General features: G+C 40.8%; 1 protein-coding gene across 2 annotated transcripts; it reads left to right on the forward strand.

Moving 5' to 3' along the window:
• Positions 1-6160: 6160 nt before the first annotated feature.
• OR7D4F (olfactory receptor family 7 subfamily D member 4F) lies at positions 6161-11779 on the forward strand. Of its 2 annotated transcripts, XM_070272134.1 has the most exons (3): positions 6161-6204; positions 7237-7343; positions 8579-11779. In XM_070272134.1, the coding sequence occupies exon 3, from the start codon at positions 8595-8597 to the stop codon at positions 9531-9533; it is 939 nt and encodes a 312-aa protein (XP_070128235.1). In that variant the 5' UTR covers positions 6161-6204; positions 7237-7343; positions 8579-8594; the 3' UTR covers positions 9534-11779.
• The last annotated feature ends 4120 nt before the right edge of the window (positions 11780-15899 follow it).

Below are 15899 nucleotides of genomic sequence, written 5' to 3' on the forward strand. Positions count from 1 at the left end.
GGGTTTCCTGCCTTGCCTTAAAAATTCTCTTCAAACTCTAGATTACATTCAGATTTCCTAGTTTTGTTTATTGTAATAAAGTGTCATTATTTTTAATGACATTTTAGTTTTTAATCCTCAAAGAATGTTTTCTGGCATGTGCTGTGGAGTAGTGGATCCAGTTTTTTTTTTCTGCTAGAAAGATGGCCACTTGGTATAGTATCATTTATTGATGAAATGTTGCGGGCTTGGTGAGCTGAGGAGTCAAAAGAAGGGTTTCTTGGACTCTCAAGTTCTGGTAGTAGTGCTCCTTTATTCAGAGAATAGCAGGGAGTAGCATACGGACAGGACCTATGGGCAGTAAAGAGCTGCAAGCATGGGTTGAGGGTAGGGTTAAATTTAAGGCATAGGTGTGTGAGCTATCTCTTTACAGGACAAAGGAAAGATTATGTAAAAAAGTCATTAAATGGTATCAGTGTAGGTGGGGTCTGGTTATTGGGGGGTCCTATAACTTTAGATAAGAAACAGATCAGATCAAGACGTCCTATGCTTCCCAGGAGGATGATATAGATCAGGTCTGAATGTAGGGCAAGTCACCTTGGGTTTCTCTCCCTGGGGCAGCCTTGATCCTCATCAAAACTATCCTTGACCTACTGATTTGAAATTCCACCTTTTTAAACAACAAATTCCTATATATACCTGTATCCATTTCTGGACTCTTCCATAGCAGTAATATTTACTTATGCCCATATCGTACTCTTTTAATTGCACTAGTTTTATATTGTTTTAACATTAAAATTAAAACTATAATGGTAGCTAAAGTTTGTTGCGTCTTACTACTCTAGGTGCTTCAGAGATTAAATTTTTTATGCTCCTAATGACGTAGCTTCTGATGATTTTCTCTTTTGTTTGTTTTTGCAACAGCTATAGTGAGATATAATTTGCATGCCATACAGTTTACCCATTTAAAACTATACCATTCAGTGTTTTTTTGTATGTCCACAGAGTGGTGCAACCATCACAATTTTAGAAGGGTTACGTCACTACACAAATACCATTTGGCTGTCATACTCCCGTTTCCCTACTCTCTTAATATCTAAGTTGCCAAGAACCTGCTTTCTGTCTGTATAGATTTGTGTTTTCTAGACATTTCATGTGAATGAAATCATACAATATTTTCTAATTGCTGTGCGGTGGTATATCATCATTTTATGTAGGTCCTCTGTAATTTTTCTTTTGAGGAAGATTAGCCCCGAGCTAACATCCATGCCCATCTTCCTCTACTTTATATGTGGGACACATGCCACAGCATGGCTTGATAAGAGGTGTGTATGTCCGGGTCTGAGATCCAAACCGGTGAACCCCAGGCCACTAAAGCAGAGCACAGGAACTTAACCGCTACGCCACCAGGTCGGCCCCCAATCCTCTGTAATTCTTTAAGCAAAGTTTTGTAGTTTCGGTATACAAGTCTTTTACCTCGGTTAAATATATGGCTAGGTATTTTATTGTTTTTGATGTAATTGTAAATGGCGTTTTTAAAATTTCCTTTTCAGCTTGTTCCTTGTTGTATAGAAGCACATTGATTTTTCTGTGTTGATATTGTACCCTGAGACCTTGCTGAATTTGTTTATCAGCTAGAGTAGTTTGTATATATGTGTGTGCATTAACCACACATCTTACTTTTCTTTGGCTGCACAATGTTACATTATACAAATGTACCCTTATTTATTATTGTAGTTCCCTAATGACTGATGGTTGGGTTGTTCCCAATATTTTTATGTAACAAACAGTGCTGAGATGAATAACCTTGTAGGTAGGACATTTTGCATAAATATGAGTGGACCTGAGTGATAAGTTCTTATCATTGAAATTGCTGAGTCAACTCTAAAATCAGAAACAGCGCGAGGACATTGAGGGATAACAACAAGGCATGTTAATATAACTGCAAATAGTTTAGCATTATTTCATTAACAGTAACAATTTTATTATTATTTCATAAGCCAAAACATTAGTTTGCTGCCATGCTCCCACCTTATGATGTGTTTCCTTGAAAATAGGCCTTGAACACAAAGGCTGTGTGCAGATTTTTTTTGGGGGGGAGGAGTCAATCCCAGGGAGCAGGAGTACCAGTAAAGGGAGTGAAACAGAAGGAGGGAAAGCCAATGAAGGCATCATTATCATTTTGATCCCTCTATGGGTGACTGGTGCTCAATGCTATCAAACCCTTCTGAGGTGAATTATGAAATGTGTCTCAAAACTTTCCACCAGGTAGGTGAAAAGACATCAGCTCCTGTCTTCTATTGGCAAAGGGTGATCCTAGAGGGATTAACATCCCCACATTTCTGAGTTGCACATTTATGAATACAGAGCAGATTCCCTCAGGTGTCCCATATTGTGGTATCAGGGATGCTTAAGGGCAGGAGTCAGGAGGAATATGGCATGGGCCTGAGGCAGGTGCTGTCCAGTTGCAGCTGTGCAAAGCTTTCACAGGCTCCATTGAAATAATTAAAGAAGATATGGCTGGGGTACAGAGATGGGGCAAGAGGATTTTGAATTGGTGCCTCTCTTAGTTGGCTAGGATTGCCATAATAAATACCAAAGACTAGGTGACTTAAACTACAGACATTTATGTTCTCACTGTCCTGGAGGCTGGAAGTCCAAGATCAAGGTACCAGCAGGTTTGGTTTCCTCTGAGGCCTCTCTCCTTGGCTCGCAGATGGCCGCCCTCTTGCTGCCTCTTCACGTGGTCATCTCTCTGTGCACAAATGCCCCTGATGTCTCTCTGTGTGACCTTATCTCCTCTTCTTATAAAGATATCCCTCAGATTGGATTAGGGCCCACCCTAATGACCCCATTTTAGCTTAATTACCTCTTTAAAGACACTTTCTCCAAATACAGTCACATTCTGATGTACTGGGGATTAGGGTTTCAACATATGAATTTTGGGGGCTCACATCGTAGTCCATAACAGTGCCCAAGATGTGTGTAATATACCCTTCTGCAACTATTCCCTTTTATTCATCACGTGGGAAACATGCTATCAAAACCACAGTCCTTGTTTCCTTTTCTATCCCATTATTTACAGTACTATTAGATCTGGATTTTTGTTTTAAAGAAGCAAATTACCTAAATATTACATTTCAGTAAAATGTATATGAAAAACAAGACATTCTGAAATTACCAGATGGATTAATGGAAGACACAAGGGGAAATCCACCCTACGAATTTCTGACAGTTACTAATGTTCAGGTTGTGTAGATGATGTTTACTATCAGGCAAAGCCTGGGAGAAAGAGCAAATTGGAAAGAGGTTTGCACTCCCAAGTTCATTTCTAATTCTAGTATTAACATTGTTGTGATTGATTTGTACCTTTAAATATTTATTACCTGACATCCAATAAGTACTGGTGTGAAGTTTGAAACAAAATAAAGGCCCATTTTCATAGAGCTTACATTCTATTAGAAGAAAGAAAATAAACTAATATATAAATAAATGGTGAAAATAGAGACTGTGATGAGTGCTAATAAAAAAATAAATGCTAATCAGGAAACCCATTTTAACATAACGTTGTTACTTAATGGTCTAGAGCAATTCCATGTGTGGATCTGTTGATGTCAATTGTGCTGCTCTCTCTGATATAACATGTTTGGAAGGAGAGAAGGAAGGAAAAAGGAATGAATGAAAAACGCTGAGTTTGTTCTTGGAAAGGTTAGTTTGATGTGTCAATCAAATACTCCACTAATAATAGTACCCCGCTAACCACCCCAGTGGCACGTGTTGGTCTGGCGTCCTGTCTTAATGGCAGTAGTGGGAGAGAGAACTGGGCTTACAGAGAAGCAGGTCAGAAACACAAGGTTCTGCCCGGCTGCGTCTCACTCATGATCCTTCATTCTCAGTTTAAGTCTCACTTCCTAAGGGAAGTTCTTCCCTACTCCTGACCCTCATGCATCACAAATAAGCTCTCCTGGGACATATATTGTTGCAGGTCACGATTCAAATGGCTGATGGGGTGGACTGCAGTGAATCCTGTGCTGTGTGGCCCACTTCTCCATCAAAACTAAGGCTTTTTCTTCCAGATGCAGGAAGTGAAGCCACCTGACAGCCGTCAGTCCTCATTGAGAATTGCTGTAAGCTAAAGGAACCTGCGCCTTTCGAGGTCACACCACTCAGATCTCCTGCAGTGGGGGTATGACTGACTGACAGCCATATGTATACACCACAGTGTTTGCACTGAGGTTGCTCCTGGGCTGCCCCCAGCCACTGTCTGAGCACAGCAGGGTACCAGTGCGTGCCCATTGCCATGATCACACAGTGACATTGATGACGAGGATCAGTTACCCCTGCCAGGATGGTAATGACTCTTCTTGGCATGAGGGACATGAAGTGTCAGGCAGCAGAAGTTTGATGGGATTTTGCCATGTCTCTGGAAGTGTTAGCCCTTTAGGAGTCAAGATCTCTAAACCTTCAGAGGCCAAAGGTTGGAGCCCTGAAGCAGAAACTTCCCAAGAAACTCACTGGGAGTGATGTTAGCTGGGGTCACTTCCGCTTCCAGTTTTTGATTTCTGGACCCATGAATTCTATAAACTGGAGATACAACACATGATGATTGTCATTGATTTGGAGTGTACACTGCATCCTGTGAATTATGCAGCCAGAATGTCCTGTGTGTTCAAATGCCTGCACTAAATATGATCATTCTCTTTGAAATTAATTGTTCCCATATCTTCCATTGATTTTTTTAAACTAACCATACTCCATACTCCCTCAAGGCTACCTCTTTACCTCTGTCCTCCCTTTCTCTTACACATTTTATAGGTGGTTTCTATTTGCCACCTATGTTTGCTCAATACTCACTCTTCAACCCACTCTTCCTGGATTATTTCTGCCACTGAGCCTCTGTTTAGACATAATAAATGGAGCCTCCCTAGTATCAACGAAAGCTTCCACCTTGCCAGCAAATGTCAAGGGACATTTTCTATCCTCATTTGGTTAGTCCTTTCAACAAAACTGAAACTATTAACCACTCTGTTTTTCTTCAGGAAGGACCTCTTCGCCTCCATGAGATTGTGGACACCAAGTGATCTCTAGAATCGTGAAAGATTCTTCAAGGGAAGAACATCACAGAGAGTTGGTGCCTGGATTTGGTTCTTGTAGAAATTAAACTTTCCTTAGGGGACAGCTTGTCACGTTTAAGACAAACAAAAGAAAGAAGAATTTCTTCTTGGAAAAAAACCCATTTTCCATCACTGTTGCCTACACAGTCACAACACTGGCTGAAAATTTTCCATTGTCTTGTGTTTGTACCCAAGGGAGCTGAATTGTTTGGAAGGAGGAAAGTCAATAGAACAATTTATTTAATGAGGAGCTCTGAGAATTCAACCCTTGAGATGATAATAACATGTCCCTCTTGCCCTTTTCCTATAATGCTCTGATTCCTGCCTAGGTGAAAACCCAAATGGGCTTCCCAGGGACAGACCTCAGAGAACAGAAAGCTTTAGTGTTAACCATCAGAGAGGGTCATAGCGTCGCAGTGAGCACTGGTGGAGTAAGAAGGAAAAGAGGAGAGAAAGTGGGTACTGGGCATTACATCTAGAGTAACGAGACTGGGACAGTCCCAATTTATTTAGTCTATGAAGGTGAAGTCTCTGTTCTCTGAAGGTACTTTAGTTCCCACTGAACTCAGGCCTTTCCAGCTCTTGCTCTCTTTCCCTCTGTTTCTTTTTGGAATCTAGAGCCTCTCTCCAACAAGAGTTAGATTCTGGAGAGTCTCTATCTCTTCTCTACTCCTTCCCGTAATTGTAGGCTCCTGTTGGATTTCCTGTGTGCAATCATTTATCTACTAACTACTCACTGGAGATCTATTATGCACCAGGTATCGTCTTTTCTTTTCCCTCATGTGATTGGATTTTAAAATTATAATCTCTAACTATTTTTGCAGCAGATTTGACTTGCTGATATCACATAACAGCTCTGTACTGATTGTTAACGTTGTTTAACTTTAGTGTTCACAATATCATCTGCAAATATTATAATTATTTCCGATGTTCGGTACTCAGGCTAACTTCCTTTTCTTACCTTACAAATCTCTAAATGTTCAGGAGAATGTTGAGTGATGGAAGTTGAGTAGACTGTCTTGCTCTGTTCACGAATTTAAAACAAATATTTTTTTGTTTTCATGTAGAATATCCTGTTGGCTGCAGTTTTAAAACAACCATTCTTTACTGGGTAGGAAGTTGCCCTTAGTTTCTTTATTTAGCAAGAGATCTGTCCTGGCTGCTACCCACAGTAATGACTGTTACATTTTCTCAAATGCATTTGCTATTGTGATTGTGGTTATGATTTCTCTCCATTGACCTATTTTTGTGGTGAATTATGTTAGCAAACATCCTAGTATTAAACTAGCTTCCCATTCCTAGAATAGGTATTACTTATTTGTGACATATTATTCTCTTAAAGTTGATGTGAATGCATTTGATTTCACTTTATCATTCCATTTTGTGTCTATATTTAGGTGTATGTGAGCTTGAAGATTTCTCTTTTGTGTCATATTTTATGCTTTTGGTCTCAGTCTTTATTGCACATGTAGTATTTCTCTGTGCCAGTCACCCTTTAAGTCCCTGGAAAGACGATAGTGAGCAAACACACTCATGTCCTCTGACTCACAAATAAACATGGAATTACCAACATGAGAGGCACATCGAGGAATGTGCAGGATGCTAGACTTGTGGTCCTCCCCGACTCTGGCCTCCTGACCCTCACTCTCTGTTCTCCATCTCACTGGCCTCTCAAATCCTTTCTATTCTTAACCCATAGGCAACCATGATTTCTGCTCTCTCAGCCTAAAATGCTTGTCTTTCCCTTATTTCCCCTGGGTAACAAGTACCCATCCTTCCTCTCACAGCTCAAATATTCATATTTCAGAGAAGACTCTCCATCCACCTCCCAGAGTAAATTGGTCCCTAGTGATTTTTTTTCTCTCTTTGACTAACTGGCATTCTCTAGGTATTAATAACATTGACCTTTTTCCTATCATGGAGAATGTAAACATTTATTATCAAATCTTAAATATGCTTTTCATTTTTATTGTAATTTGATTTATAGAAGCTTTGAATATTTTTATCAAAAATATCAATCATATTTTTTGCACTGATTTTTACTACAACACATTCCCACTTCTGAGCATGTACACATGAGCACACATGCTGTGTATTTTATTTTAATCATTTTGTGATTTTGTTTCTCTTCTTATCCATGTAGTCCACATGCTTTTCCTTCTTGGAAGAATCCACTTAGCAGACAGTGTCTTCCAGAGGGAGCCACAGAGATCTCCATTACTTAGAATTGCTGCATGGTAGTGACAAAAGGTAACAGGCCTATTGTGTTTTCGTGTTTTTTTAAAGATTTTATTTTTCCTTTTTCTCCCAAAGCCGCCGGGTACATAGTTGTGTATTTTTAGTTGTGGGTCCTTCTAGTTGTGACATGTGGGATGCCTCAGCGTGGCCTGATGAGCAGTGCCATGTCTGCGCCCAAGACTCGAACCAGTGAAACCCTGGGCTGCCAAAGCAGAGCGCTGAACTTAACCATTCAGCCACAGGGCCGGCACCCAGGCCTATTGTGTTTATAATGATCAGAATTCCACCTTTGGTGACTGCCCTAGTTTAGGGGTAATATTAGCCATGCAAGACAGATTTATTGTGACATTAAGAACAGAAGCTCACATTTATCAAATCTCCACTGTATGTCACAGGAATTACACTAGAAAAATTGCACGCATCATCTCATTTAGTTTTCTCATCAGTCTTACAATGGAGGAAATATTTACTACTACCACTGTAGAGGTGAGATATCTCCAGCTAGGAGAGATTAAGTAATTTTCTCAAGGTCACAAAGATTGTAAGTTGGTTCATCAAAATTAAGTTCTAGGAAGGCTGACTCAAGATTCCATTTTCTAAATCACATATCTATATTGTACCTTGGGAGAGTTATATATCAAAAATAATTGTCATAAAAGGAACATATTAATAATGATAATAATAGCTATCAGTTATTGAGATCCTACTGTGAAGAAAGGGATTTCTAAACCTCACAAAGACGGTAATAGCAGTAATAACATTATTAGAAAGAAAAAAGAAGACACATGAAGGTTAGCTGTGACATCCATAGGAAGTATCAGGTCACAGAATTAATATTGTTTGAGTTGAAACCTCGTGTCTTAATCCCTATTATAAAGTTATTACAATGAAAGAAGTATGCAGATTATCAAAGAAAATACTTTACCTTTCCCAATATTTTGGAGGAGTCATATTGAGGAAGAAATTGGTTCATGTTCCTAGATTCAAATGGGATAATTTGAACCAGTGAGTAGGAGATAAAAGAGAAAATGAGACAGAGAGAGAGATTTCTGCTAAATTATAGAAATCTTGAATGGTTACACACATTTAAAACGCAAATGGGCTACCACTTGACTGAGTAAATCAGTGTCATTGGAAGGACTAATAATGGGAGGAGGCTGTCCGTGCAAAGGTGGACTCAAGAGGGGCTGACTAGCTCAGGCGTCAGGTGGTTGTCTACTGAACCTTGGTTTTGCCTCCTTCTCCAGCAGACACATCAGCTACATGGAAGCAGGAAACCACACAGGAGTATCAGAATTCCTCCTCCTGGGTCTCTCAGAGGATCCTGAACTGCAGCCCCTGCTCTTTGGGCTGTTCCTGTCCATGTACCTGGTCACCATGCTCGGGAACCTGCTCATCATCCTGGCCATCAGCTCTGACTCCCAGCTCCACACCCCCATGTACTTCTTCCTCTCCAACCTGTCCTTTGTCGACATCTGCTTCATCTCCACCACTGTCCCAAAGATGTTGGTGAACATCCAGGCACAGAGCAAGGACATCTCCTACATAGGATGCCTCACTCAGGTGTGTTTCTTTACACTTTTTTCTGGAATGGACAATTGCCTCCTGACTGTGATGGCCTATGACCGGTTTGTGGCCATCTGCCACCCCCTGCACTACAATGTCATCATGAACCCACGCCTCTGCAATCTCCTGATTCTGATATCTTGGGTCATTATTCTCTGTATCTCCTTGCTTCATATTCTGCTGATGGTGCAGTTGACCTTCTGTATAGGCACTGAAATTCCACATTTCTTCTGTGAACTGGCTCAGATTATCAAGTTAGCCTCCTCTGACACTCTCATTAATAACATCTCCTTGTATGTGGCAACTGCCCTGCTGAGTGTGTTTCCTCTCACTGGGATCCTCTTTTCTTACTCTCAGATTGTCTCCACACTAACGAGGATGTCCTCTGCAGGAGGAAAATATAAAGCATTTTCCACCTGTGGGTCTCATCTCTCTGCAGTGTCCTTGTACTATGGGACAGGCCTTGGGGTCTACCTCAGTTCTGCTGTGACCCATTCTTCCAAGAGAAGCTGTATCGCTTCAGTGATGTACACTGTGATCACCCCCATGCTGAACCCCTTCATCTACAGCCTGAGGAACAAGGATGTGAAAGGGGCCCTGGGAAGGCTCCTGAGCCGAGCATCCTCTTGTCTGTGATGGGTCACTGGCCTCAGAACTAACTGGACACTGTGGGCCCCAAAGGCAAATGTTGCAAATTTAAATCTCCTGGTTCTTTTTCTCCCCTAAAACACATGCTTGATTTCTTCAGTTTCCAAAACACCCATGACTTCACTTTTATTTGTTTTTATTAAGTTCTCCTAAACAGCTCCCACAGTAATTCCTTTTTGACTTTTCCTGCTTATGTGCCGTCCAGAAAGTTCTATGTTTGGTCAGCTGTCTTGCGGCCAATCTTAAGATTTCTAACTTTATATTTAAAGCATTTATCATGTCAAGTGCTGGTGTGGTTTCCCCCAAAACTATCCTCTCAAGCTTTGATGCTCCTCACCTTCTCTTGGTTGTGTGTTTGTTTTCTCCAGAAGAAATTGAATGAAAATCACACAGTCGTCACAACAAAGTGCTTACTGTATCAGGACTGTGCTTGTTTCTTCACGTGTATGATTTTATTTCATCTTTGAAACATTTCTTTGAGACACTTTCCTTCATTCACCCCACTTTTCAAAAGAAGAGACTAAGATTGAGTTGGACTATGGCCTCGCTAGCTGACGGTGACTTTGCTACCCTACTTTTCAGAAGAACAGTGATGTGATTTTCAATTTCAAAGTAGGAATGTGGATTTGGAAGCTGGTTTGTTCAGATGATTGATGGTAATATACCGCCTAGAATATTGCTTCATTCTTTATAATGAATAACTACAATTCTTCCAAGTTCTAGAGGCCCCCTTCATTCATTGGCTCATGGCCCCTTCCTCCATCTTCAAAGTCGCCAGTATGGCATCTTCCAATCTCTCTCGAGCCCTCCCACCTTCCTCTTCTAAGGACAGCTGTGATTACGTTGAGCCTACCCAGATAATTAAGGAAACTTTTCTCATCTCAACATCCTTAATTTCATCACATCTGTAACGTGCCTTTTAGCTCCACGTGAAACCAGACAAAGAAGCCAGCAGCTCTCACAACTCACACCTGGTATCTTCGATCCTAAAGAAGAACTGGATTTATTTCAGCTTCTCATGTATAAAAAAAGTCTCAGAGAAAGAGTCTGATTGACACAGTCATATCCACTTTCACCTGGGACCAATCAACTGTGGTTAGGATACAATGAAACTGGCAGCCACTTCAGAGCCATGTATGTTTATTCAGCTATCGACCCTATTTTTCCTGAGTATTTACTATGTGTCAGTCATTATTTTGGGCTAAACTCCAAAGGATAAAGAGGATCAGGAGTGTAGGGAGGGCAGGTTGTCACTTATAAAGGATGGTCTTCAAAAAACTCATTGAGAAACTTACATTTGTGAAGACAGTGAATGACTGAAGTGAGTACGTATCTAGGGAAAGAGTGCCCCAGGCAGAAGGTAAGGTTACTACAAAGCCCTTGAGGTGTGAGGTGGCCTGGGGAGAAAGTGGCTGGAGCAGAGACAGTGAGGGGAAGCACAGTAAAAGAGGACAGTTATCGGGGACTGATCATATTAGGCTTTCTCTGCCCTTGAAGGACTTTTGCTTTTATTTATGCTGGGTTATGTGGGGAGTCATTGCACGGTTGTGAGCAGACATATGGCATGATCTGACTTGGGATTTTAAAAGATTGTTCTGGCTGCTGAGTTGAGAATGGATTGCAGGCTGAGGGGAAGCCAGCTTGGATCTGACAGCAGCATGGCTGATAATGTATAGGAGGCTAGGAGCAGGAGGAGATAGAGTGTCAGGATTGAGAAGTGGTCAGTTGAGCTATATTTTGGAGGAGGAGCCAAGAGGATTTGTCAGTCAGGATATGGGTATGAGAAAAAGAGAGGAAGCAAGAATGACTCCAGGGTTTGGAGCCCGAACAACTGGAAGAATGGAATTGCCTCCATTGAGACACGGAGGGCTGTGGGTGGAGCAAATTTGGGAAGGAAAGGGGACATCAGAAGTTCAGGTTTTGAAATGTCAAAATTGACATATTCCAAATGGATAAATATTATATGATTCTACTTGTAAGAGATGACTAGAGGAGTCAAATTCATAGAAACAGAAAGTAGATCCATGCATGCTAGAGGCTAGAGGAAGGGGATGAGGTGTTAATGCCTAATGGGTCAGAGTTTTGGCTTGGGAAAAAGAAAAAGTTCTGGACGTGGGTGGTGGTGATGGTTGCTCAACAATGAATGTACTTAATGCCACAAAATATTAATAAAATGGTCCATTTTATGTTATGTAAATTTAGCCACATTAAAAAAAGCTAAAGTAGCACAAAAATGGAGAAAGATTGTGAGATTTCATCCAGATAGTATTTTCTATATCATTATAAAATAATAGAGAAAAGTTGGGAGTTTTTAGATAAAAATTTTAATATTCGTCCTCAACTGGCTTTGCTGGTTTTCTAACCCATGACAATATTGACATTTTGGTCTATATAATTATTTGTCGTGTGGCACTGTTGTGTGTATGGTAAGACTTTTGACAGATTCGTGTCATCTACCCACTAGATGCCGCACTGAGTTGTGATAACCAGAAGTGTCTGCAGACATTGCCAGTTGCCCTGTAGGCAACAAAGTGGGCCTGATTGAAAATTGCTGAAGTAGAGCAATTGTGTGGGTGCCTGAGTTGATGGTGGTAGTGTTCACAGTATGAGAATGACAGGAAGAGCAATATTTTAGGGAGGATAAAACATGATTTGAATCTTGGAAACGAGGTAAAGGACAAGCAGAACATCCCATTGGTGCTGTTATCTCAGAGGTCAAATGTATTGGTGTGGCAATCATCAGTCTGCCTGGGTGCAGCATAAATCAAGTAATTGTGCAGAGAAAGGGAGAAGGCTTTGCTTAGAGAGTCAGGAGTTAGAAAGAAGCTGATGCTGAGCTGAATCCTACCTGTGATCCTTCAGTTCTCAGTTATAGGGCCTCACTGGATATATGCTCTCAGTGAACACTGTATCGTTCATCACAACATTAGCCACCACCGTGATTAAATAATTAGTTGTATAATTATTTCCTAATGACTGTCTTTTTAAAACCTCCACCTGAACTTTGAATCCCATCCCTTTCTAGCTCTGGGGAGAATTTACGCTATCCCTTATCTTTTCTTTATCCTCTATATTCAAATATCTACATGCAACATTATAATTTCCAAAGTCATGGGGATGTTCCATATTCCCATTTCTTTCAATGAAAATGAAACTCTCTCAAAGACCCATAGTCCCTTTTAGATATTGCACCAACATTTGGAGACTATGGTCTTCCTTGAAACTTGCATATCTACTCCACTCACTCTCTCTCCAACCAACTCATCTGGGGTCTTTCTACCTCCATCACAATTTCTCTCCCTAAGGTCTTCCGTGACTTCATGTCCCTGATAAATTTTAAGGGATATTTCCAACTCCTCAAAGTGATTAACTTTTCAGTAGCAATGTCACTAATGGCTTCATTCTCCTTCTAGAAATAGGGACCTTCTCATGCATTTCATCTTTGTAACAATGGGATTCTGAGAGTCAAGTCTATTGGGCTCCTTGTAACATTGATACATCCCAAAGGGAGAAACTTTGAAATTAGGTCCTATGAAGGAGAGGCAAGAATTTGGGCAGTATCTTAAAGACACCTGGGAGACTTCTTTGAAAGAAGAACAATAAACTTTTTTAACCTCCAGGGGAATAATCTTGTTGACTGCAAATGTTGAATGTATGAAATAGAGAAGAAATAATTGGAAGAAAGAAATTTGCCTCTTTCCACAATTATCTTTAGGGAAACGGAAGTGGCAGAAAGTTTTGTTTCTATTTTTCTCCTTCCACTCCAAGGGAGCTTGATTCTCTAAAACGTAGAATGAAACTAGAACAATTTATTTAATGAGACTATCTGAGAATTCAGTCCTGAAGGTCCTGGAAACATTTCCTAAGCTTCCAGTGTCCCCAAGGTAAACCATATTGGGCATCTGTGAGATATAGGTTACTAATTCCCTGCCTGGAGCATCTTCCTGTACTTTCTGGGGAGAAGTCACTGTAGTAGGAAGAGCAGGGCCACCAGGGGTTTCCATGATGCCATCTGAAAGAGTCAGTGTTTCCTAGCAAAGGCTGGGAGCGGGGCGGGGGAGGGGAGGTGTAAACAATGGAGGGGAAACTTTTATTAGATCAGAGTACTAGGGACACAAACACTCTCCAAGTGTCTCCAGACCAGGAGCATCAGCATCCCTGGGGAGATTGTTAGACATGCAAATTCTTGTCCTTCATCCCAGATCTAGTAAATCAGAAACTCCATGGCCAGGCTCAGTCATCTGTGTTTAATAAGCTTTCCGGGTGGATCTTATGCATGGGTAAAATTTGAAAGAACTGTCCTAGGGCCTTGTTGAAGTAGATGATGAAGGATCCACATATGGCTGCATCTTCAGAGATCTGAGGGGTCTCTACCTCCAAAATCTTTTTTTTTTTTTTGAGGAAGATTAGCCCTGAGCTAACTACCGCCAATCCTCCTCTCTTTGCTGAGGAAGACTAGCCCTGAGCTAACATCAGTGCCCATCTTCCTCTACTTTATAGATGGGATGTCTATCACAGCATGGTGTGCCAAGCGGTGCCATGTCCACACCCAGGATCTGAACCGGTGAACCCCAGGCTGCAGAGAAGCGGAACGTGCAAACTTGACTGCTGCACCACTGGGCTGGCCCCAACCACCTCCAAACTCTTATCATCAAATAATGATGCACTTGTCTTTTACTTTACAATGCGCATGTCCCCTTTCTTTTCTCATCTTATGCATTTGTGTGAATTACCAGAATAAAATTAAATACTTACAGTTCACAGCAGTGTAGGGGAGGAAGAAATATTTCTCTACTCTCTAGATTCATCTGGCTGGTCTAAGAATTAAACTGAAAGGAGACAGAATGACAGGAGGAAATCCAACACATTTAATAACACGTATACATGCGAGAAACACAGGAAAACTGAGTAACTCATCAAAATGGCTGAAGCCATTTCCTTAAATACCATCTTCAGCCAAAGACAAAGGAGGATGTTGAAGGGGGCAGGTAGTGGTTAGAGATTTCAAAGGGGAAGCAGACAATCACACAGAGATGGAAAAGCAATGTGTGGTGAAGAATTGTTTGACATACGTTGTAAAGACAATGGGACATGGGGAGGAATTTGATCAAATGGGCCTTGCTAGGTTCCTCCCTGTATACCGTTTTCGTTATCTATGGTAATAACGCCTTCCTGAAACAGGCCCTCTTTCTTAAATTCTTCTAGGGAGTTAGGAAGAACGTCAAATTTTCTTTCTAAGTCTTTTGTTCTTAAGAGTAATAAAGCCAAAGAAACATATTTTGGGGTGGCAAATTCTGATCTCCCACAGCAGCAATTCTTGCATATTCATTGTCATTTCTTAATGCTTCCATGTTCAATTGAACATTATGTTGCACTGAAAAATCCACATTACTTATCACTTGAGAGATATATCCTTATTTTCCTACTTTGAGAGCCTGCATCTTCCCACACATATACACATACCACCATTTGCATCAATGATTGTTAAAATTTATCAAATACATTTTGATTCCTATAGAACTTGTCAGATTTGGTATTGATATATTTGCGCAATTAAATTAATGTAAATAAGTTTCCTAAAGTTGAAACATTTAAATTCCTGCGATAAGCATTATTAACCCATGATGTATTGTCCTTTAGCATACTGATCAAGATAATCTTAAAAACAAACAAAAATACAAACTCATAGATACAGAGAACAAATTGGTGGTTGTCAGAGGGAGTAGAAGAATAGATGAAAGTGGTGAAAAGGTACAAACTTCCTGTTATAAAATAAATAAGTCCTGGCGATGTAATATATAGTATGTGACCATAGTTGAGAATATTGTATTGCATATTTGAAAACTGCAAAGAGCATAGACATTAAAAGTTCTCATCACAAGAAAATTAATTGATAGCTACATATGATGATGGATGTTAACTAGTTTTATTGTGGTGATCATTTCCCAAAATATACAAATATTGAAGCATTACTTTGTACACCTGAATCTGACATAATGTTACATGTCAATTACATCTCAATTAAAAAAAATGATGCAAACATCCCTGTGAGTGGACTCTAGTGAATGCTGTGCTGCATCACCCAGATCCTCCTTCAGGATTAAGGGCTTATTCTTCCAGGTGCAGAGAGTGCAGCCATCTGACAGCCCTCAGCCCTCAGCCCTCAGCCCTCAGCCCTCAGCCCTCAGCTAAAGGAAGTTGCCTCACTCAAGCTCACACCACTCAGATCTCCACCACTCAGGAGCGTATCTGACCAACAGCCATCTGCATCCCCCGCTGTGTTTGTGCTGAGGTTGCTCCTGGGCTGCTCCCAGCCCCTGACTGAGCACTGCAGGGTACCAGTGCATGCCTGTT

Source organism: Equus caballus, chromosome 7, assembly GCF_041296265.1.
Source record: "Equus caballus isolate H_3958 breed thoroughbred chromosome 7, TB-T2T, whole genome shotgun sequence".
Taxonomy (NCBI): Eukaryota; Metazoa; Chordata; class Mammalia; order Perissodactyla; family Equidae; genus Equus; species Equus caballus.